Here is a 25,867-nt window from a genome sequence, read left to right on the forward strand (position 1 = left end):
AAGTATTTAAGACACAAAACAAATTTTTTTAATACTATCAAATTATAGGGTCTCACAAATGTCTGCATCCCCAGCTCCCAGCACGTAGCCTGGTGTAAAACAGGTGTCTAATAGATCTTGATGAACAAATAAATGAATGCGTTAATCAGACACACTTTCAGCTTCAAGGGAAACTTGGAGCTTTCTATTATCACGTGATTCACTGCTCTACCCATCTGAATTAAAACGAGTTACTCTCTTTCACTTTCTTCCCCCACACTGAAACTCACAAATTTTCAGGATAAAGGAGTTCCCTTTTACAGATGGAGACACAGGAGACCACCTCTTCTCTATTCCAAACTATTTGCGGTTCCCCAAATGTATTATGCAACCTTGTTCCTCTGAGCCTCGTTAACATTTCCTCTGCTTGGAGTGTTCTTGCCTGTCAGTCCTCTTTCCCCCATTTTCCCTCCAATCCAACTAATCCCAGCCCATTTTTCCAAATTCACCCCTTCATTTTCTCCAGGAAGCATTTGCTAACCCTCCCTGGACCACCACATGGCTGCATTCAGATGCCTTTCTTCATAAGGATGTCCCACATAGAAAGCTTATACCCTACACACTGTACCATAAAAAGGAGTCTCTTGCACTGGATTGGAAATTCTTTTGTAAACAAGTCCTGTGTCTAATTTCACTCTGTGTACCTAACGCCTGGCATGCCTTTAGTGCATAGTTGCAAATCATACCCTAGTTTCACTGCTGTAACTGGTGAGTCAGTAAGATCGGAGGATGGCCCGAGGTCCGTGTAGTTTTAACAAGCTCTCCAAATGTTCCAATATCATCTGCAGCTTCCAGCCAAGATGAAGTAATAGTAACTGAATTTAATCTCCTGCTAAAAACAACTGAGAAAAAAAAATAGATGGAATGTAATGAAAGAACAGTTTTCAACACATTGTGCAGCAGGTAATGAAGGACTGGTTCCTGAGAGACAAAAAAAGTGAGCTCAGTGATCGCCCTAGATTACGGCAGGTAAAAAATCCCCAGGCCGTGCTGGAGGAAGGGGAGCCCAGACAGGGCTTAGCGTTCTCCCTGAACACAGGAGACAGAGCCTAGGAGTCCAGGAAGACGAAGGCAGCTGAAGCTTGCAGGGCAAATGGAGAGAAGAAAACGGCACACAAACCCCCGGAGATGTGCAGACAGTTCCCCCTCCAGTTTTCAGATGAACCGTCATCATCTCATGCTTGCGAAGAAGCGACCCAAGGCTTGGGAAAGAATCACCTGAAAGTGTGAAGGGGAATATTCTCCAAGGCGCACGCAGAGCTGGGAGCGGTGCCTACTTCCACTAGCCAGAATGGAAAAACTTCAAAATCCACAGGGCAGTAGGCAGAATACCCAGACGGATTTTGCCCCGGTGGTGGGAAAGAATTAGCCCTAAACTAAACAAGCTTCTGGATCTGCCCAACAGAAGTGAAAAGCAAGCACCAAGAGGATTAAACTGTTATCAAGTAACTCAGCTGTGTTCCAGAACAAAGCTCAAAACCCTTTAAAGGATCACAAGAAGATCCAGCACCCAAAAGGTAACATTCACAATGTTCAGCATCCAGTAAAAAATTACAAGGCATATAAAAAGGCAGGAAAATTAGACCCATAATGAGGAGAGAAAAACATTTTTTTAAACACCCCAGAAATGATACAGTTGATAGAATTATTAGACAAGGACATTAAAACCATTTTAATTGTATCCCTTATGTTCAATAAGCAAGAGGAAAGACTGAACACATGAAGTTAAGAAATTATAAATATGACTGAAATCAAACTTCTAGAGAAACCTATAATTCTGGGATGAAAAATACACTGGACTGGATTAACAGCAGGCTAGATATTGTAAAAGAATAGATAGATAAACTTGAAGACATAGCTAGAGATCCAAACTAAAACACAGAGATATACGACTGGGGAAAAACACCAGAGCAACAGTGAGTTATGAAAAGACTTCTACCAGCCTAATACACGTGTAATTGGAGTGACGATTTTCCAGATTTGACGAAAACTATGAACCTACAGAACCAAGAAACTCAATGAATGCCAATCACAAAAAAACATGTAGAAAACCACACTAAGGCACATCATAGTTATTCAAAACCAGCGATGGGGAAAAATCTTAAACGTTGCCAGAGAAAAAGGCACATTATAGACAGAGAAACAAAAATAAAAATGACAGCAAACTTTTCCTGGCAACAATACAAGACAGAAGAAAGTAGAGTAATAACTTTAAGGTATCAAAAGAAAAAAAAAACCTTGTCAGCACAGAACTCAATACTCAACAAAAATATGATTTAAAAAAGGAAGGTGAAATAAAGATTTTTTTTTGAGATACACAAAAAAATAAAAGAATTCCTCACCAATAGAACTGAACTACAAAAAAATATTAAAGGAAGTCCTTTAGGCAGAAGGAAAATTGTACCAAAAAGAAATCTTATCTACAGAAAAGAGCCGAGCACTGGAATGATAAATATGTAAGTAAATACAAAATCCTCTTTCTTATTCAAATCTCTTTAAAAGATAATGGGCCATATAAAAGGATAATAACCATAATGTATTATGGGATTTGTAACACACGTAGAATAAAATGCATGACCGTAGTAGTACAGAGGCCAGGAAGAGAAAGACAAATACAAGATTCCACACTATTCGTGACATGCATAATTTCACTTGAAAGTAGGCTGTCATATTTGACACGACATTGTAAAATGATTCTAAATCAATAAAAAAAGAAGAAAGTAGGCTGTCGTAAGTTTAAAAGACATACTGTACGTCTAAAAAAAAATCACTAAAATGTACATATATATATACCACACACAAGATTTACAGCTAGTAAGCCAACAAAGGTGATAAAATGTAATCAGAAAAAATATTTAATCTAAAAATGAAGCAGAAAAAGGGAACAAAGGACAGATAAGACAAAAAGAAAACAAGGGCAGGCTGGTGTATTAAACCAAACCACACCCATAATCACAAGAAGTGAGGGAGGTCTAAAGATCCCACTGAAAGGCAGAAATTACTCGATTAGATAAAAATCCAGACCTAGCTACATGCAGCCTACAAAAAGCAGCTTTAAGTACAAAGACATGATTGTATTAAAAGTAAAAGGATGGGGCGAGGTGCCAAATGGCGGCGTAGAGAGTCTCACAGCTCACTCTCTCCCAGAAATACACCAAGAATTACATCGACAAACCCACTGAATCACACAGAACACCTACTCAAGTCTGGCCGATTGTCTCTTGCTTTGAAATACACGAGTATTCTCACAAAATCTGACAAACAAGAAGTTCATACTGTACAGCAGAGGGAACTGTATTCAATATCTTGTAGTAACTTATGGTGAAAAAGAATATGAAAATGAATATTTCTGTGTTCATGCATGACTGAAGCATTGTGCTGTACATCAGAAATTGATACAACATTTAAACTGACTATACTTCAATAAAAATACATTTATACCAAAAAAAAAAGAAAAGGAAAAGGATGGAAAAAGAAATACTGTGATAACCCTAATCAAAAGAAAGATGGAGTGGCTATATTAATACCAGTCAAAGTAGACTTCAGCATAAAGAATATTAACGTTAATTAGTATTAATGTCATTTAACAATAATAAAGGGGTCAATTCATCAAGAGGACAAAATTTTATAATGTTGTATCTTCTAGTGTGTGTGTTTTCCCCACACCACCGAGAATTCTCCAACGTCAGCAGGGGATCCGACAATTCAACCCAATCTGACAGTACCTGGGTCAGATCCCACAGGTTAATGGCTCAGTTCCAGGAGACTGGCTCCCTCCTGCCCCCAACACACGCTTCAGATGTCAATCACAAGTTCAGGTTGTCACCTGGGCTACTGACCAACAGGCTATAATCAGAAGTTCCTATGACTCTCTCCTTGGGTTCAATTAATTTGCTAGAACAGTTCACAGAACTCAGAGGAACACTGTACTTACTCAATTACCAGTTAATTATAAAAGGATATAGCCCAGGAGATAAGCCTGATGAAAAGATGCATAGGGCTAGGTATGGGGAAAGGACGCAGAGCTTCCATGCCCTTTCCAGGAGTGCCACTCTCCCACACTTCCACATGTTCATCAACCAGGAGCTCTCAACCCGGTCCTTTTGGGTTTTTATGGAGGCTTCATGAGAGTCATGATTGACTGAATCACCGGTCTTTGGCAATTGATTCAATCTGCAATCCCTCTCCTCTTCCATGAGGTCAGGGGTTGGAAAAATTTCAGTCCCATCCCTCTAAGTAGAAGGTTGGTTCCCCTGGCAACCAGCCCCCATCCAAGGTTAACTAGGGGCTTTCCAAAATTAACCTCATTAACATAATAAAAGATACCTTTATAGCTCTCAGCACTAAGGGAATCTAAGAATTTTAGGAGCTCCGTACCAGGAACATGAACAAAGATCACATACATATTTATTATTATAAATCACAATATCACAATCTAATTAAACAGTTTAAAAATACCCGAAGTAAAAACTGACAGAACTGCAAGGAGCACTAGACAAAGTCACAAGTATCATTGGGAATTTCAGTCTCTCTCCCAACTGACAGAACAAGAAAACAGAAAACCAGTAAGGCTATGCTAGATTTCAACATACCAACTCACCTGATTGACCTGACATCACAGAGCATCACACCCAACAAGAGTAGAAAACACATTCTGTTCCCCTGCACGTGGAACGTTGACAAAGTTAAACTATATTCTGGGCCATAAAACAAAATCTTAATAAATTTAAAAGGACTCAGACCCTATAAAATATGTTTGCTGATCACAATGGAGTTAAATTATAAATCAGTAACAGAAAGACATCTAGCAAATCCCTCAAATGTTTGGAAGCTAAATAACCCATATCAGAATCACCCATGGATCAAAGAAGAAATCTGAACTTAAAGAAAATGAAAGCACAACATACCAGAACTTACGAGGCACTAATGCACTACTTAGGGGGAAATTTATAGCACTAAACACATATATTCAAAGAAATGGTAATTAATTGATGACTTCAGCTTGCACCTTAAATCACAAAAAGCAAATGCAGGGTAGACATAAGAAAAAAGGGAGTTGGGGGGGGGGAAATCAAAGCAATAGAAGACAGGAAAATAGTGAAAAACCAATTAAACCAAAAGAGGGTTTAACTGAATTGCATAACAAAACTTCTAGCCTGACTGATCAAGAGGAAAGACACAAATTACCAGCATCAGGAAAAGGAGTGGTGACGTCACCACAGGGTCACTGTGCATATGCTGTTAGAAGTACACTTAGAGCAAGCAGTGTTGCCTGTCATGAGTAGTTCTACTCTGAAATAATGTCACTGGAGTTTTCCTTCCATCCTGAACGCTGAGGGCAACAGTATGGTTAGAGGTAAAATAACTTGCAGTGTTGACTGGGAGACAAAGATTTGATACACAGTTCACTTAATTAGTGGGATTGGTCTTACAGGCCCGTCTGGATTCTTGGGTCAGCTGCCCACCATTTGCTGTTGTCTTCTCCTCCTCCTGGTGCGGATAATGTCTGGGGTCAGCAGTCCTTTCTATAGACCGGTCCAATGCAGGGGCCCTTCTTAAACCAGAAACAAAAATTCAACAGACAACTCCCTTTAGTGTCACAGTGCATGAGCTAGTCAAGGGTACCTGGTAATGGTCCTTTTATCCAAGGTGGAGACAGTCCTTTAAATGATACCTTTTCCAGGATGTGTAATCTCCTGGTCACAGGTCATGGGGCATCTGATCTTCATCCAAAGACTGAATGTTGTAATAAGCTTTAAAGTGTCCTTTTAATAATCTAATTAAACTTTATAATTATGTAACATAACAAGGAATACCTGGGAGGTGAGTCTTAGTAAATATAGGCCTCAACAAAACTAGAATTTAATACCCACAGAAACATAGTCTTTTTCTCTCTAAAAAGAAATCTAGGGGGAGGGTATAGAGTGGTAGAGTGCATGCTTAGCATGCACAAAGTCATGGGTTCAATCCCCAGTACCTCCACTGAAATAAATAAATAATAAATTAATTAAAAATACATAAATAAACCTAATTACCTCCTCCACCAAAAAAAAAAAAAACCCACAAATAAATAAATAAAAAGAGAAGTGTTTGCAATGCAAATCTGGTTTCAATAAACTTGGCCTCATTATTTATATAATTATAGTTGATCACATAGGTTCTTTTAAATCCGCTGTGCTGGAACTTTTCGTAAGGAATCTCAGACTGAATCATTAAAAGGCCTCTTAAAGCCAGAAAGCTGTGCAAGGGTGTGCCAGATTCTGCCTGTGATAGATTTGGGTGAATTCCCCTCTTCTCGAGGTCCCCAAAATATCTTGAGATTCCTGCACCAATCAGGAGGTGGCCTTCCTTATTCAGCTGATAAGGCTGTTGGGAACATACAAGTTTCCAATTTCTGAAGGAATCAGGTAGAGAGAAAATGATAAATATTTAAATCCTACTTAAATAGGTATAATTTACCAAGTTGCTATAAGCCATACTTAGCTTGAGGGGAAAGATTTCCTTGTATCTGGAAAACACAGATTAAAATCCAGTAATATTTCAAACAAAACCCATAAAAACTATAACCATATTCACCAGATCACTCAGTTCTATGTAACTAATCCTTTGTGTTAACAGTTTCATGAAGCCATCAGGTTTTCCATTAAAATTTTTCAATTTCTTACCCAGCTTGCTGGTATGATCTGAAAGTTACAAGCAATCTGATTTGTCAAAAAGGCCTTTCTATGAACCTTCTCAAAGATGAAGGATTTTTTAAAAAAGCATCAGAGTGCAACAATAACTGTCTATAAATGACAAAAGACTTTAAAAGGCATGGTTAAACACTGATTACATTGCAACTGACAAAGAAACTCAGTTACCGCTGTGACATATAAAAATTTAAGCTAATAACTTGAATTATGACTAATAACATTATACCAGGTCATACCAGATTTTTTAAAAATTTCACGTAATTTCTAAAACCTTTATATTAGTGACATTTACCCATACAATATAATCTAAGAAAGTTTATTACTAATCAATTGACAATGTTTCCCAAGTGATTTAACACACAAAGTAACCCTAGTTAGTTTAATATCTCTGAGATGCCTTAGGGTTACTCCCAGAAGCATCCCAAGTTCATCAGAGATCAAAAGCACTTCAATTAGAATTTGATATGTGGAAAGTTTGTCAAAAATATCAAAGTTTCAAAACACTTGGTCAAATAGGATCATAGGTCACTATGAAACAATACTTACTCACTTAACCAAAGTGACAATAAAGGATTTTAAAAGCAAATACAGAAAGTTACAACAAATTAAGTTAAGAAAGTTAAGAAAAAAGTTAAGAAACTTTACAACCTGTTAATAAAAGCTGATCCATATTCCAGGAAAGCTTTGTTCTCTTACTAGAGAAAATCGAATTCAAGTTTTGCCCCTCTTACTCTTTAATCTTAACACATATTTACTCAATTAAACTCATTCTAATCTTAGTCTTGACCACACATGGAATTCCTTTTAAAGATTTTTTTCATAAATCTACAACTTTGTATATCAATATTAGTTTATCCTTATTTTCTTTCCCATTTGGAAACAATCAGCATTAGGAGAAACGTACTTTCTTTTCCCTTACATTGCATTTCAATTTTTCGTACTTCTTTTTTTTTTTTTTACTAAAAACACACCTCCCACTTTCCTTGCATACTGGAATGTTTCCCTTATTATTTAGGAGTTTTAGGTACATTTTAATCCTTAAAAACCTTAATCCTTATAAATTTTAACCCTTAAAAACCTTAATCTCTAGTGAAAACCAAAAAAGTAAGCAAATGTGAACATACCAGCATTTCCTGATTGGCAAAGTTACGCATATCTTGTATAACCTCTAGAAACATACATCTTCTCATAGCATAATTTGTTTCCTCATTGTAGTATAAGACATTTGTCTAATAAACCCAAACATCTTAAGCTTTTGTCTCAGACAAAAAACTAAGTAAACTTAGACGAAACAAGTAGATAAACTCAGACTTGCTTAACAATTAATGTTCCAGTTCCAGTGTGTTATCTTACTTGAAATGACCTGGATATTCAATGAATTTCCATTATTTAACTTACGTTAGCAAAACTCAAAAGTTTCAAGTCACCAAAGCCTGAAGACTATTTTTAAGTAGACATTCCCAAAACATAGTTATTCCCAAAGAGCTGATACAAAAAGTACTCTCTCATTTACATTTAATTTACTTAATAGTTTCGTCATAACAAGTTATTTTCCTTCCTAACAAATTTTGTAACAGGAATAATAAAACCTTATTGGCTTTCAGTAAACCTAGGTATAATAAACGTATTCTACTTAATGTTGACGTCTCAAAAGACATGCCGATGTTAAACCAATAAACAAACTTTAATACCAGACGCTAATACTAAGTATCTCCCAGATCATGTGAACCTGAAATTTATTCAGGTTTAGTTTCTTTTATATTTCTGAGAAGTTATATAAGCACTTAATTTCCTTTAAGTCAATTAGAGATCATTTACAAATTAATTTTGATAATATCATCCAGAGGTAAAGATGTATCATCTCCGTAAGTACACAGACATCCATCCATCCACATAGGCACAGATCTTAGTTTTCCTGCTTCAATTAAAAAAAAATCCCTCATTTTCCTTTTTTTTTTTTTTTCCTTTAGTCATAGGAATTGGAGCTGGTCAGATAAAAGTTCCTAAGAGCCAAGGGAGAACATTTACATTTCAAAGGCACAGGGAGAGAAATGCAAGTTCCTCTTAGAAAGCCAGCTCCCTCTGACTGCGTATGTAAAACATCTGTTTTTAGTATGTCAAAATAGGTCCATACTTACGTTTTCCTCCAGAGTCTGAAGAACACTGTGGCCAGAGTGTTATAGAAAAGTAACATTTTTGGCTTTAGTCATGGAACCAGAACTAAAAGTGGTCTGATTTTGTAGAATGAACCCTAAAGGGCTGTTTTCAGGAACTGTACTTGTTTCTCATGTCCGCCAATTACAGCAGCGCTCCTTCTCTAACACAAATACACATTCACACACACCCCCTCAAGATAAAAGCCAACCCAATTCCAAAAGGCTCACTTTGATAAAATAACATACAAAGCCTATACATAAGGAATTTCATCCCATTGTCCTTCCCTTTCATGAAACAGTTCTAGTTGAAAGATGGTGTTATAATTTAGAGCCATTAGGGGCCACTGTTCTCCAGATTCCCAAGGAGTAATGAGGCCAAGCAGTGTTATGATAAAATACAACTTTCTTTCATGGGAGCATAGCTGAAGACCTCCCAGTTTTGCAAAATATGCCCTATGGGACTATAAGATGGAGTAGAGCTCTGGTTACCTGTCATTAATTACCCACGGCAAGCACTGTCAGATTCCCAACCACTGCTCCAGGCAGGGCCAAAAGAAACAAACAATGCAATGTGGTCTCTCAGGGTCACAGTTCCCTAGCTCAAAAGTGAGGCGCCTTTTCTTACCATCCTGGTCCAAATGGGAGATTTCCAGGTATGGTCCCATGTGGTGCTAAATGGCCAGAGACTCCTCAGTCCAAAAGGGAAAATCCAATAGAAGCAGTGCTCTACTCAGACACTGGAGCCAAATGACCAAGTCCCAAACCCAAAAGGAAAATTCCAATCAAAGCAACGCAACAGGGAAGAATACCCTGGTGTCATCAAACCGAAGACTCTGCTACTTACCAGACATCTCAACAGCCGATTTAAGTGCCTTGTTTCCTTCACAACAAATATTAAAAGGGCTGTGGGCCAATGATGCCTTGTCAGTGGCAAGCACTCAGGGCTGTCCCCGAGACAAATGTGCTCAGGCAGTTGGCGAACAGATTCTGAGAGCTACCGCCAGCCATGGGCCAACGTGCCAAGGGTGAGACATCCACTTTGTAGTCACCAACATTGTTACCAGATCCAACTTGGGTCCACGTGTCCACCATGCAGCAAAGCCCATCTACTGACACCAGGTTGTGGTGGAGGAATACACAGCATTAACTTGCAGGGTGCCAAGCAAGAACAAACAGCTCCTCCTCAAAAGACCTGAACTCCCGGATGGCTTTCAGGAAAGGTTTTTTTTTTTAAGGCCACACTTAGGGTAAGAGCTGCAGGTGCATGACTTTCTTCTGATTGGTTGGTGGTGAGGTAACAGGGTGATGTTTAATCACCAATCTTCTGGTTCCAACCATCTGAGTTCTACGTACTTGTGGACAGCATGTCGTCACCATCCTCCACCTGGGTGGTAAGGGGTCTTAGTTTTTGCAGAACTCAAAGATATGCATCAGATTGTTACATATATCCCTTGAGAAGGAACTTGGACTGTTTTATCACTGAACTATTGTTTAAGCTATCATTTCTTGCTTGACTGCTTTACATTTCTGCATTCCCCCACTTCCCTAATTAGTTAACTGCTTGTGCCTGCTCTTTGGAACTGAACAGAGGCCTAGGAGACTAAAGTCTTTTTTCTACAAGTAAGAAACAGGGAACACGGAGGGGCTTTTGTATCTGGGAAGGGTCCACAAGGTCCTGCTTTGATACTCCTCAATCCTGAGAACAGGAGAGAGACAAGAAAGGGAATGAAGTTTTAGACAGAGAAGTTAATCGTAAACTTGGCAGGGGAACTTGATTCTGTAATTACTGTGCAAAACACAGGAGTCTTCTGGGCCATGCAACTGGGTAATGGCAGTGGGGGAGCTTTTGGTAGGATGGTCAGAAGTCAAAAAGCTCCCTTTGATTATCAAAAGATAATCACTTCATCAGCCACACAGCTTTTGCTGTACCATGTGCCTTGTGTTGCCCCTCTTTTGAGAGGCATAAATTCCTTCGGAATGCAGAGCAAGACCAGAGGAGCCAGGGGAAGGAGGCAGCAAATAAGGATCTACACAGAATAAGATGCTATGTGAGTCTTTGGCCTCCAGCAGACTCTTAACCTGTAATACTGTCCATTGCCTAGAATGTTTTATGTACAAGAAACTCTCTGAAACAGATAGAGGAACTGGCTGACTTAAGAGTCAAGGTTCAGAAAACTCTCTTAAGAGACTAATACCAACAAATAGAATAAATGAGTTCAGACATGTCTTGGCAGTTAACTAAAATGGAATGGAGATTTTTAGTCTAAATCTCAATTCAGTGTCCTTTTCCCACCACCCACTGCCAACTGTCTCTAATCAAAGCGTTACACTGGAATTTTCATAACCAAATCGGGCATTTCTTGTCAAACATGATCATTAATCAGTTGATTATTTTGAGGGAAAAAATGGGATACTTAGCACAGCACCTGGTGCACAGTAAATGCAGACCAAATGTTAACAACAGTTATCTTTTATTTTTAGCCTCTTTATTGGAGAAGATTGGCTTTATATGGTGAGTAAATCTGAATTTACAAATGCAAATCTCAGGTAGAAAATTTTCTGACATGGGAGATGGATTGTGCAGACTGCATGAGCACCAGCTGTACATTCTTCTTGCTTAGCACCCTGCAAAGAAATGCTGTATTTTCCTTCACCACAACCCTGTGTCAGCAGAGTGGCTTTGCTGTGCAGCAGGTAAGCAGACCCAAGTTTGGTTTGATAACAACTCTTATTCTGTTCCTAATCACAGGCATTATCAGCACTGCACTAAGCAACAGCCTTTCTCAACCCTCTCTTCCAAAGTTGTATTTTATTTGAAATGCAAACAATAAAGGTGGGTTTTGTTGTGTCTGAAACACACATATGTCGCATATGACAGCAAAGCACAATCAACTGTTTTAATTTCTTGCTGAAAAAAAATGACACTTATTTTCCACTGTTTTATTATAAAAATCAACATTTCATTTGTTACAACTCAACTTATTGTAATAATCAAAAGGGTGATTTATACAAGGTATTTTTATACAGTTTACAATTAAAGCACTTATTTTACAAAAAGGGGGAAGTGAATAGTGGACAAGGGCTGACCAAATGTTGGTCATTAAAATATAAATACATCCTTGCAAAGCACCATCGTACCAAAGTCCACGAACAAGAAACACCAGCTGACTTTAAGACAATGACGAAGATTAAAGCTTAAGAAAAAATTTAAAAACACAGAGGATAAAACATCTGAAAGCAGCACCAGATCCTTCACTTGCAAATAAGGCCAGTCCAGCTTAAGCTTCCTGATATCCTCTTCACTCTTTTTTTAAAATGTCCTTAACTAACCCCAGATACTTAATTTCATGTAATATTAATCAGACTTTCTTTGCTTTATTTTCCTTTTAATATTCATATTTAGGCATTGATATCTCTCTCTCTCTCTAGAGTCCTGCCCTGTTTGTAATTGATTAAAAAGAGAGAGAAATGGACAGTTAAGCAAAAGCACATTGTCTAATTCTTTGGTGTTAACTTTTGGGAAAACCCTAAGTAATGGTGGGAAATCTAAACATTAGTTTTTGTTAGGTCTATATTCCATTTCAGAGTACAAGATACCACTTAGTTTATAATTCTATCTGTAAAGTCATGATGATTTTTCAGCAATAAACTTAAAAATGATTTAAGAATGCCTTATGGGGGAAAAAAAACCCAGTAAAGTTTACCTGGACTGAAGAAGGATGAGGTCACTAATTTAATTCTAAATCAAGATTAACCTAAGAATCTACCTCCCTCACCACTCAAGTACAGGTTTAATTTAACAAGAGGTAGAATCCAGTCAAAGAGAAATATCCTGAGTACACAGATTCACAATTTTAAGATCTTTGAAAATTATAAATGTAAAATGTTATGCTTTAGGACCCAAAGTCCATTAAAACTTTGAGAATTTCAAAAGCTAAATTTTGAGCCTATTGTAAAGTGATGCAATCCCAGAAGTCAGAAACCAGTTCTGTTATTTCTCTTGGTTCGTTTTAGGCTTGGGGTAAGGAAAGGACTACCAAACAGAATTAAATCTCTTCAGTTTAAGAATTCTGAGAACATATTTTAAACAACACTCGACCATGAACTTCTTTAAGGCTCAGTCCGTGTCTACACTCCGTGTACAGCCTCATTTACGGATGCCCAAACATTTATCGGCCACCTGATGATCACATACTCATACCCACGCTCCAGACATACTATTCATGTCATTCCTCAGACTGAAGTACTGCATTTATTAAAAGCATCACGTATTTGGGGGGTGTGAAAAGCCCAAGATTTTTGTTTCCGAATCTTGTTAGGAAAGACTGCTTTTACGGCATGCAAATCGATGAGGTGGCAGGTTTTCCCCTGCAAGAGATAAAGCAATTTTAAAAACTACACTTTTAAGAATGTAGGCCCAGGACTTGACAGGGAAAAGCAGCAGCACGTCTGTCATGGAGTCAGGCTTGCCTAAGGCAAGCCTTTCTGGTACCAGAAATAGTCCCTATACTACGACTATTGCTATCAGATTACATAAATATACATAGTTCATTAACAGACTAGGTAAGTCACAGTGCTAAGTACTAACCCTGCTTGCAGCATTCCTCATTAATGAGCCTGACAGCAAAACAAATTTCCCCCAAAACTAACTGCTACCTAATACAGATGGTGGCCATTTTTATATGTTAATATCAAATGAGTTGGCTTTATACAAATTATTGGCTTTGGAGTATTTTTAAATGATGAACAAATACAATCCTCAATCATCTTTTTACTGCTCAAAGCCCCCTTACCCCAATTATTGGCCTATATTAGATGAAAATATTGTCTTCATTTCTAAATACATATCATCCCTTTAGAATAGTTATTCTCAAATTTAAAGGGTGAGATATCTCTTGGTGGTGTATCACAAAGTATTTTTATATGAAAATTAAAATAATTGACTGGTTATTTTCTGCCAAACATATAACATCTCATGATATGCTAGTTAAAGAGCTGCAGTAAGTGTCAGAGGCATAATAAAACACCATGAAAGAAAAATTAACATTGAGAAAATTCTATGCCTTAGCTGTCTTTTTACTGTTAAATATGCCATTATCTGATATAAGCAGCAAAATCTCTTGAACCTCTATTCAGAAAACCAGGTCCCTGCAGGAGCCAGGTTCAAAGTTATAAAAGTTCAGAATTATAAAAGACCACTTCAATGCAGAACAGCTTACTATAGTGCACAGAAAGTATGCTATGCTGAAGTTCAATTCTCAGATAATCTCAATAGCTTTAGTAAGTGAGCGAGCATACTTCAAGACATAACAATCGAAACAAATACTTTTGTATTTAAGGAATATAATGAAATTTTATTCATCGCCCCTCATAATAATGAATCTAGCAATACTCCAAATTCAGAACAATTTTCCTTCTTCCCCTGATTTGTGCTCTCATGTTAATTTTTTATCCTCAATTTTTCCAATTAAGGATCATGTGTTTAACAATCAAGATAGTGTACTTTTAAGCTTAACTGTCCATATAACCTGAGGGCCAATAAGTCTTTCCTGAATTTTGACAATTCTCTCATTGAAAGGTATTCCCTTAAATGTAAGAATCCATCTAAAATACATAGAAAGAGAACTCTGAGATTAAGCTGAACTGCCTTCAAATAATTTCAAACAAATTGGCACACAAATTAGTATTTTGCAAGAAGAGGCCATTGCCATCGCAGCACACGCACTTGAACTGAGACACAACAAGGCAGCATTCTTCTTAGTTCATTATAGTGCAAGTTTCCACATGGGAAGCCCACCAGATAAAGATGCACATTAAAAAATGTAAACATATAGAATTCTCAAATTCTAATTGATACCCAGTTATTGCTAACCTTTCCATCTTCATCTGAGCATCAAGTGCCCCTGTGTGTCACAGAATGCAACTTCCAAGTCTGTTTTGTTAGACGCTGGGCACTTTGTTCCATCAACAGGAAGAGTTAATGCTCGTCTGACTGAAATGCAAGACACTGATGGATTATCATTTATTTATACACAAAATCAAGTGCACCTGATTCACGTAAGGTATTCCCAATAATCTAAGCATTATTTTGAAACCGTATTTTTTCTCTTTAGAAAGATTACTTCGGTATTTTTTAATTGCTGAGAAAGTTAATTTCACCGCTACCAAAATTCTCAACCCTTTCTTCACTGTTTTCTCTCGGGCCCTGAAGTCCAAAGAGGCCTCAGTAAAACAGAAAAAAAAAAAAAAAAAAAAAAAAAAATCCCTCAGCAACTCACTGATCAACACCTGTTAAAGTAAAAATACATCAGTTTAAAAACATTCAATTATTAGCAGAGAAATGCTGGAAACGTGTAAAAAGCAGGAAGCCACCTTTTGGTGAGGTGGCAGAGCAGCGCTAGAATCACCCCACAGGTCAGCCCTGATAGCGGAAGACACAGCCGCCTTGGCACCGCCTACGTAAGAGCTTTCCATTCTTCCCTCCACCCACGTTCTGACAGCTGAGCAGTTAACAGTTTGCCTTCTCATGTAATCCATATTGTTAGATCTGTTAAATCATCTTAATCCATGATGGAATAAGAGAGAACACACATAAAAATATATAAAGTGATTATAAGAATAATTTCTGGATAATTTGAAAACAATCTAACATTCACATTAGGTAACAAAGATATTATTAAACTCACGTCACACATTAGAAGAGGTATGTATGTAGACATCATTCTGAGAAAAATGGGCCTAGAGAACATGAAAATGTCACCAACAGTTAATAAAGGGAAAACCTAATGATAACAAAAAATTCTCTTTTTAAATAGATTGTCCCTCATTGGAACATATTTAAATGTCTTACTAGGAAAAATATATATAAAAATGATTTCATATTGTGATATTATATGTTTAAAGTACCGCAAGGATATATGATTAATTTACAACAAAAACATAATGGTTAAATTTGTTATTCTTAAACATTGTCTATATGTGTTGTAAAAAAGACATTTTAATGAGCATTAAAACAATCTTGGAAGAGGAGCAATAAAATGTCTAACTTTTGATCACTATGCAAACACAGCAGTCTGAATGAAGAGCTAAGCTGACTGGGGGATGGAGCTAGTAGAAATATTAAAATGAAACCTTAATTTAGAAAATTCCATTTAATCAATCCTCGATAAAAAACGGAATAAATTACGATACCTTGGCAAAATAGCCTACAAAGCGGCTGGGGAGGAAGCAAGGTGAAAACGCCTAGAGAAACATTACTGTCTGACAGAGGGGTGGGCTTTAAGGTAGGGACAGAAGACTTGCACAACAATCGGCCCCACAGCATCTTACCTGACGGCTGGTCCCTCCTACAGCAGCAGCACCCCAAACGGATTTTTATAAATATTTATTTTCCTTGCTAAAATTGTTGGATTCCTAGAGAAAACAAAGCCCTTTTTCCAAAGTTAGTTATTAATTCTCTCTCTTTTTTGTCTTTCATTCCTTAAACTTGTTACCCTTCAACTGTTGGTTAACATGAAGGCCATTTGGCTACTTCCAAGTGTCTATGGTTTGCTGCTCTGAGATGGACTTTAATTTCTTCTTTTCTTTTTTTTTTTTTTTTGGTATCAATAAAGCCCAGATATTCCTGGTCAGTGATGCCTTTGTTAGTCCTGTTTCCTTTGTACTCAGTTACTTCACTGGGTTTAAGGCATGCTCTGTGTATTTAGTTTGCAAAAATAAAACTTTTAGTACAAATTTATTTTTTATACAAATTTTTATGGCACAAGCAGCAGATCTGCTGTTTTAAGAAAATATATAAATATCTTTTCCTTCTGTACAAATATCTCCAGTACTCCCGACCCCATTTATAGTTTCTAACTGTACACAGTCTGCCTCATCCTTCTCTAGTAGCTCCCTCCCCCCCTCCAGATCTCAACCGAATTTGTATTTACACTTTTGTGTGGGAGGCAGTCAGAGGAGGAGGGCCCCTCCTCAGGAGGAGTCTGTACAGGGAGAGGGTGGTGGTGGGTAAAGGTGATGCGAGTAGCTCCTCTCTGTGTACGGAGAAGGCGGGCAGCTTTCATAGTTCTCTTCTGCGGACAGGTATTGGCTCCGGGGCGTGGGAGGTGGGGGCACAGGCTCTGAGTCATAGTTCAAGTCACTAGTGTAGCCCTTGGCTGTCGCCACTGAGGTCATTCTCCGGCTGGGAGCATAGTCACTGTCACAAACATCTGTGCTGCAGGGGGTGGTGGGGGGTGCAAAGTGCCGGTAACTGTATGGCCTGTAGCTGGTACAGGGGGAGAGAAAATCAAGAGAAGCAGAGTTATTTACAGAAGTGGTTTGCTCTATCAGAAAACAGAGCTACTGAAACAAACTTCACTGTAAAGGCAACAAGCTACTACAATTTAAATTTACCCCAACCAACACTCAACGTTCAATGGCAGGTTAGAGGAGAAAGATAGCATCTATTTTATATTTATAAATGAAATGTGCTTAGAGGCAATTAAAAATGGATAGAATGGGAATGCAAGTGAAACTGTAGCCTCTGGATGTGCGCTTATACCTTTAAGTTACACTGTATCATAGAATAAAAAAGAACTATTCAAGGTTGTACTTAACGGTCATCTTTGGAAAATCTCTCAGTTGTACATTTTGCATTCAGTCTCTACAGTGGACCTCACCAATTTCTGCCTTTCCATGACCTGCGACAAGAACGGGTCTGTCCCTATGTTACACTACTCAAACATGTCAGCATTCCCGCAATGTTCCTTAAACACTTTATAATTTACCTGATGAATAATTTAATTAAGACTTCATTCGCTCTTGAGAACTCAAATACTGTATAAGCCAGGCTGAATTCTGATGGGCAGCCTAGATCCACCCCATTGGGTTACTACCAGCAAAGGACAACTGCTGTGGTTTGGGGGAAGGAGTTTTGATTCCCTGCATGACAAGTATGTTGTCATAAGAGTAGCTTTAACTGAACATCAAAATGGTAAATCCTAGATATCCACATAGGACCAGTGAATTTTGTAATATGTATTTCAGAGACTTAATTTACTTCTTATACTTTTTAATCTACCTTTTCAAGTAATCCATAGCTTTTAAGTCAAGTTTGTAGCATGGCTAACTAAAGAAAAAGGCACTGAAAATAGAGAAATGTACTACTGAAAATAAGAGCTGACCCAAAGTGCTGGCTTTTCTATCATTTCTACTTCTATCTATAACTCTTTATATCGTTTATATTCTAAGTAGGGTAGCACTGATCATATTTCATATTTATCCCAATCAAGATTTATTTAGATGCTTTCTCATCAAACAAAATGACTGCAAGAGAGGGGCAAGAGCAAATGTAAAACTGAAGTTATAATTCATAAAACAGCTAGTGATACAGAGCGCCAGATAATACATGAGGACACAAGCCATTTGAGGCAGGTTCTAGGTGAGAGCAAAAAAGCAAGAGTTACATGACCTGCCAAGCAGGTTCTTAAGCATTTTTACTACCAAGGCTGACATGATGTCATAGTATTTTTTAGGTCTTATCTTTCTGTCCTATCAGGTGGTGAGCTTTGATGAAATTTCTTGGCTCAACATTTGAAAGGCTCAACACTCCATTTTCATGGGGGGGAAAAAACACAGGAGAGAAAGAAAGGAAACAGAATTAACAAAATTCTTTAAAGTTCCACAAACTTGAGACAAAAATCTAAATAAGAATTGTTTTGGATACAATAGTGTTTCATTCAATTTAAAGAAATTAATTTTTTAAAATAAAAATTTAGGTCTTTCCCTTTGGTTTTCAGGTTTCTGCCTTTCTATTTTGCCTTTTTAGAACAAACTTGTGGCAAGAAAAGCAACATTTACAATAAAACTTAAAAACAATCAGTTCGGGGAGAGGCTATAGCTCAAGTGGTAGAGCACATGCTTAATTAGCAAGCATGAGGTCCTGGGTTCAATCCCCAGTACCTCCATTAAAAAAAAAATCAATCAACCTAGTTACCCTCCCCCCACAAAAAGAAAAAAAGCTAAACAACAACAAAAAACAATCAGTTCAGAGTCAAACTTATCTCAAATAGTCTTATCCATAAACTGAAATGAGAATTCTGAATTAGATACTATAACAGTTTCCACTTGATTTCTACACATCCATAAGGTTACATCAGGGCAATGTGACTAGAATTCTAGGAAACACCTTATCGAGAAGGTAACAGGCATGTGAGAGATGTCAATAAACACTGGACGTTAGTGTGTTTGGAGAGAGAATATAAGTTTTTGACTTTCTGCTGGCCTTTCAAGTCAGACAAAAGAGTAAGGACGACACATTAGCACTTAACCTATGCTCTACAGACTAATGAATCAGCATGAGGGCAAAATTTCCCTTTTTGGCTTACAAATACATTTCAGTTATTTTAGTGGGTCATGATATATTCTATGCAACTACATGAGAAATCTTTTATTCTGGATCAGGATAACATATGTAAGCAAGAGCTGAACTTACGCTTCTCTCAATTTTTCTCCAATTCTGTGTCCTCGACACCCCTGCTGTTTCAGAGCTCTCATAACTCTCTGGACCACAGTCTTATCCCAACATTCCACTGCAGACTGTCAATCAAATCTAGCCTAAGCAATAACCTATTTTTGAAATCAGTCACTTTGGGGGTAACTATTCCTTAGAATACTGCTAAAGCCTGGGAACTCTGCCTTAATACTCTAATAAAAGACAGCATTTGTGACTCTCTTTAAAAAATGTATAATGCCCTGAAGACCTAAATAGACATTTTTGCCAAGAGGAAATGCAGATGGCCAACAGGTACATGAAAAGATGCTCAACATCACTGGTCATCAGTGAAATGGAAATTAAAACCGCAGTGAGATACCACCTCACACCTGTCAGAATGACTATCATCAAAAAGAATACAGGCGGGGAGAGTACAGCTCAGTGGCAGAGTGCCTGTTTAGCATGTACGAGGTCCTGGGTTCAATCCCCAGTACCTCCACTAAATAAATAAATAAACCAAATTACTTCCCCCCTAAAACAAACAAACAAAAAGAACACAAATAACAAATGTTGGCAGGATGTAGAAAAAAGGGGACCCTTGTACACTGTTAGTGGGGATGCAGACTGATGCAGCCACTGTGGAAAACATATGGATGTTCCTCAAAAAAACAAAAAAAAACACAGAACTACCATATGACTCAGCAATTCCACTCTTGCATGTACATCCTAAAAAACCCACAACACTAATTTGAAAAGATACACGCACCCCAGTGTTCATAGCAGCACTATGTACAATTGCCAAAACAGGGAAGTAACCTAAATGTCCATAAACAGATGACTGGATAAAGATGTGGTATATGTATACAATGGAATACTACTCAGCCATAAAAAGAACAAAATTTTGCATTTGCAACAACATGGCTGTACCTGGAGGGTATTAAGCAAAGGGAATTAAGTCAGACAGAAAGACAAATACTGTTTGCTATCACTTATATGTGAAATCTTAAAAATACAACAAACTAGTGAGTATAACAAAAAAGATCAGACACAGAGAACAAACTAGTGGTTACCAGTGGGGAGAGGGAAAGAGGGAGGGGTAATATGGGGGCAGGGGATTAAGAGGTACAGACTACTATGTATAAAATAAATAAGCAGTGGGAAGGGTATAGCTCAGTGGTAGAGCACATGCTTACTTAGCAAGCATGAGGTCCTGGGTTCAATCCCCAGTACCTCCACTAAAAAAAAACAAAACAAAATTAAAAAACAAACCTAATTACCTCCTCCTAAAATAAAAACTTTTTAAATTAAAAAAATAAAATATAAATAAGCTACAAAGATAAATTGTACAGCAGAGGGAACATAACCAATATTTTTTAATAACTACAAATGTAGTGTAACTTCTAAAAATTGTGAATCACTATACTGTACACCTGAAACACATAATATTGTACATCAACTATACTTCAATTAAAAAAAAAAAGCAGGATGTCCTGAAAGGAAAGGATGTGTGGTAGGGGCTATACCAGCATTCTTCACCATGCCTCTTCTCTCTTGGTGACCATCACCTACTCATCCAGGGCTACAGCGAACTGACAACTAGAATACTCCCTTCTGATAAACACTGACTTATCTTAGAGGAGGGCGTGTATTACCTGTAGGACCTATGAGTGGAAGGGCTGTTTGAAGAATAACCAAATTCCATAGTGTAATGTGATCGCTCTGTTGCTGGGGATGGCGGAGGGTTCAAAATCTAAATGGAAAAATAACCACATTACTGAAATAAGAATAGCCTATCTCAGAGGCTATTAGACTTTCTTTCAACTCTTCCTTCATCTCTGTTCATATTCCTTTCCATTACACTAGTAGCACAATCCTTCTTTTTCAAAGAATTGACCTAAAATAGTACCTTAAGACTGTGGCTCTTCACTTCTCAAGACACAATTTCATTACAGCTAAAGACCACAAGGCGATGAGAAGGAGATCCATAACCTACAATCAGTAGTTTAAGTGTAGCACAACTGGGTTCTCATTTTTTAAAAATTATAAATGTTTAGAGAAAAATTACCAACTTAGGAGAAATACCAGCTGTGCTTCCCCTTCCCAGAGGTCACTGAATGGAGACCCTTAGCCTCTCAGGAGGTACTATTCAACAGTTCTGCTTTTCCTTGGAATAGGAAATCAATGTCCAGTGCTTTCAAATATGCTGGTGGCTACAGAGTAAACTTAAAGAAAGATTTCAAAGTGCTCACGTGGTGGTGGTATATCCTTTGAGCCTTATATGCCTAAATTCTATACTAAAAAACATTTTATACTGCTATCACTGAGTATCCACATTTAAATGAGTTAAAAATTTACGTCCCTATTTATCTTAGCATTCAAAGCGAACAAAGGAAAACAGACTGCTTACTGCAGGGAAGTAAGTGCCTTTGGTGCTTGAAGAACTACTTGATGACGCTCCTGTGACATGAGCTCGGTCATAAGGGGGTCCACTGCTTCCCCCCATGATACTGAGGGAGCTGATCATTGATTTACCTCGAGACATTCCTAAAATGAAGGAGGATAAATACTGAAGATGAGTAAGATCTATAAAAATGCATGAAATAATTTTATTCAATAATGGAATTACAAATACCAATAGTCAAACTGTTTGATTTGAAAACAATTTACACCCTCTTTTCCCAATAATAATTGAAAACACTTAACGGAGTAGGGAAATGAATGTTCTCTAGAAGTGAACACTTCCACTGAGAGCTGGCCTAGAGCAAGGCCAAGAATAGCTCCCAGCCCTTCCTCTTCCCCAGAATGGAAGAAAAGCTCTTCAAAATGAGAGATTTTCAATCTCTTAGAGATCTGAGAAAGAAGGAACTGTGCAGAGGGGACGCTGCAAAGCAGGACAGACTAAGTAACAGATCTCAAAAGAAAACTAAACTCATTTTTAGGGCATAAATACAACGCATGAAATATTATTTCTTTATCTACTGCATGCAAATGTTGTTGGAATCACAACCACAGTGCCAAAGAAAAAACTCTATTTTTCCCACGTGACGTCCCCAATTCCACTAACTTAAAGTAGGTATGGCAACAAGGAATCATTAACAGTTTGAAAATCGTATCTGTTTCCTTAGAGTTAACATCTAGAATGAGTTCTTATCCTCACAGGGCTTTTGCTTGGTGTCTCCTTCTCCATATTCATTACAAGAAAGGCTTCTTTTCACTAAGGGCACCAAAAAGTACTGAAGAGAAAGCTGTACTTCCCAAGAGCAATTTGGTCTACCCAAGTGCAGAACTTCTGGCTACTTGGCTATGCTGACAAACCCTACCCTCGCTGTGATCACTCAAGTCAGGAGAACACGTAAGATGACACGTGTACCCCTCCCTGCAACCACTCAGGTTATTTCTAAATTGCTGATGAAAAGGAATCTTCACCTATTTTTTGGCCTCCTTTAATTCCTGGGCTCAGTAGTACTGCGGTCTCCTGGTACTGAACTTAAAGAACTGTAGTTTATGACTCTTCACCAAATAACCAGCTGATTCACTTCCAGCAGAGCACATCCAGAAACGCAGTATATGCAGTAAATGGAGTGTATATATAAACACTTACATGTACATGTATTTGCTATATATTCTTGGGCAATTTCTACCAAACCAAACCTAAGGTCTTTTGTGTAAAGAGAAGGTTCTAAAAGTAAAAGAGAACATTTGTCCTTACAACTGTTTAAACACAAAATAGTCTAGTTTGAAATACAGTCCAGGTAGTATCCTGTTTCTGTAACAAAACTTGGCAATCTTGCCAGGACCCAAGACTTGATTCTCAGTGGATCAGTCTCAGCTCACCTGGAAGAGATCCTGACAAAGAACTTGGGTGTGGCACATAACCAAGGGGCACAGAAGCTGGTCCATGAACTACATAGTCATTAGTCATGGTTTCCCCATCTCCCTTCATACGTGGACACAACATCCTCTGGCAGATAAAGTATATGGTTCCAGACACAAAAATGGTGACAATAACTCCAATAACTGAACCAACTGTATTGGTGGCCTGTGGTGCTGGCTCCTCAGTTGGATCTAAAATGGGAATGCAGTACAGTTATATGATGGAAAAACAACCGTGGGTTCAAAAAAGTAATTGAAAAGAGGTTTGCAAGCAGAAATGTGAGGCTAATGAAGACAACTTTTAAACATTTTTCTTTTTTATGAATACATATACACTATGCCCCCATGGATACTCAGATAAGCGTCATCATTAGGAGTCAAAACGAATTACCCCTAAATGATGACAGCCTTCGTTCAAGGACACTGGAAAGCATAACTGCAAACTGATAACAGAGATGTTAAGTGAATTATAGATTCAAACACCATTAAGAAGTTTAAAAAATACATATATAGATAAAAATCTATCCTACTTCTTTCTGTACATCATAAAAGTCATTAAGGTTATTTTGGAATTTCAGAGAAAATTTTAGGGTCAGAAGGGACAAACCTGGAAAAGTCATCAAGTGTTTTACCTGGAATGGTAAAGAAGCCAAAAGCAGCCCTGAGCTTGGTTTCAGGTTTGAAAAGTGACATTTAGGCCTGGCATGAAAACAAACAGGAGGCTACAGATGAGCATTTGCTCTCAGGCCCAATATGCTGCTGCCTTCAGGGTGAGTCTAGTTGCTCGAGGGCAAGAAACATAAAGTCTCTGATATCTGAGGACCTGAGGACCTGGGGACCCATAAAGAAAAGCCGGAACGTGAGATGCCCGTGGCACCTGCCTTCCTGGGGTCCCCGAGCTATCCAAGGCTCTATTAGCAGAGGACGTCAGTATTACAGGTAGAGGGAAATAGCAAAAGGGCTCATCAAACGTAGAGCATTACTCTTCTACTTAGAAGGAAAATTCTTCCATTCTGAATAGTCAGATCACCTCACAATTACAGGTCCTATAAAAATCTTTCTTCCGGTTCACCTTTCCTTAAAATCTCCTATCCACATAGCTAAACTCACTCTCTGATTAAATGAAAGAAATGAGAGCCATCACTAAGTTACCTAATATGTAGGGGCTGCCAGTTACATATTATCACCTGCGGACTTTGAGGCACAGACTCTCCATAGTTCTCGTGAGCAACCAGCCCATCTTTCTCGTTTGTTTTTTTTTTTTCAGTGCTTTGGCATTCCTTTCTAACATCAACCTTCAAGAAAGACTAGCTGAAACTCACTATCTCCAATTCTTAGTTTCTGGGTCACATCTTAACTCACTGAAATCAGGCGTCTGTCCTCACCACCACACAGAAACTAGGCTGGCAAAGGTCAAAGCTCTCTTATTTGCCACAGTCAATAAACTCTTCATCTCGCTGACATCTCTAAACATTCAATACCACTGGCTCCTGTTTCCTTCTCACACATGTCTGATCCTTCCAGGATACCACTCTCCTGGCTTTACTCTGCTATCCGTTCCATTTCCTCTTGTTGGCTTCATTCTCTTCTGGCTGCCCCCTTGGTGCAGGTGCTTCCCAGAGTTCTGCCTGCCCCCTGCTATTTCCCTCCTCTAGTTACTCTTCCTAGGAGATTTCATTTACTGCCTCAACTTCAATTATTAATAAATTGAAAAGCCCAAATCTCTCTCTTGAGCTACAGACCCATATAATTAACAACCTTCTGAATGGCTTCAGTGGGATACCCAACAGGCAACTTTAATGCAACATAATCCAAACTGAACTCATCATCACCATCATCTGTCAGTGTTTCCTATACTCCTGGGGTGAAGGAGGTCATAAATGAATGATGGCACCTGTGGCAAACTAAAGGAATTTAAATTAAATGAAAACACCAAAAATAAACTAATAAAAAACCTACATCAGCTAAATATGATATATCCACAGCCAAGATATAAAATGACCTTTGGTTCTTCGTCTCTGCTGTATATTCCAGTTTATGACTCCAGTCACTCAATGAGGTAACCTGCGAGTCAACCTAAACTTATCAACTCTAAGTGGTTACCAAACTCTTTTTATTCTGTTTCTGAAATAACTCAGAAATCTACCCATTCCCTCCTTTCCACCACTGCTCCCCCTGATTCAGACCTTCATCATCTTCTGCTGGAACTACAACAGCCTCTTAAAAGCATTTTAAAATTACAGGCTGCAAGTCATCAGATGGTGGAAACAATTTAGTGGGCTGAAACTAGCATATTGAAACAAAATTTCAGAATGTGTTCTACACAACATGGGTAAATACTTCTGTTTCTTTATGTGTGCACCCACATTTTTGTATTCCTCTTGATGTGGTCAAAAAAAAAAAAAATGGAAAGCAACCAATCTAACAGATTTCCCTGCCTATAGTATCACCTCCAAGCCACCTGCTTTACGGCTTTCACAATTACATAGCCAGGCCAGTCGTTCACTTAAGTTTTTCAATGGCTCTCCATTATTCTGGAACACTGTCTAGGCTCTTTAGAGGAAAAGTAAAGTCCTTCATGATCTCACATGTAAATACGTTATCTCTTGCTGACACCCCTCAAGACAGTGGCC

General features: G+C 38.1%; 1 protein-coding gene and 1 non-coding gene across 4 annotated transcripts in view; one reads left to right on the forward strand and one right to left on the reverse strand.

Moving 5' to 3' along the window:
- Nucleotides 1-11,812: 11,812 nt before the first annotated feature.
- LRP6 (LDL receptor related protein 6) overlaps nt 11,813-25,867 on the reverse strand; it is a 126,059-nt gene continuing 112,004 nt past the window's right edge. For 2 of the 3 annotated variants that reach the window (XM_074357947.1, XM_074357946.1), the window contains 4 exons: nt 23,196-23,426; nt 21,769-21,905; nt 21,014-21,111; nt 11,813-17,153 (listed from right to left, as the gene is read on the reverse strand). In XM_074357947.1, coding sequence (XP_074214048.1) covers nt 16,859-17,153; nt 21,014-21,111; nt 21,769-21,905; nt 23,196-23,426 — 761 coding nt within the window. In that variant the 3' untranslated portion in view covers nt 11,813-16,858. The remainder of the gene's footprint in view (nt 17,154-21,013; nt 21,112-21,768; nt 21,906-23,195; nt 23,427-25,867) is intronic. The other variant, XM_074357948.1, reaches the window with a different exon arrangement.
- TRNAS-ACU (transfer RNA serine (anticodon ACU)) lies at nt 20,519-20,596 on the forward strand. Its single transcript is given in 2 exon segments — nt 20,519-20,556; nt 20,561-20,596. It is a non-coding gene; the product is annotated as a tRNA-Ser (tRNA).

The sequence above is a fragment of the Camelus bactrianus genome, chromosome 34, assembly GCF_048773025.1.
Source record: "Camelus bactrianus isolate YW-2024 breed Bactrian camel chromosome 34, ASM4877302v1, whole genome shotgun sequence".
Lineage (NCBI taxonomy): Eukaryota > Metazoa > Chordata > Mammalia > Artiodactyla > Camelidae > Camelus > Camelus bactrianus.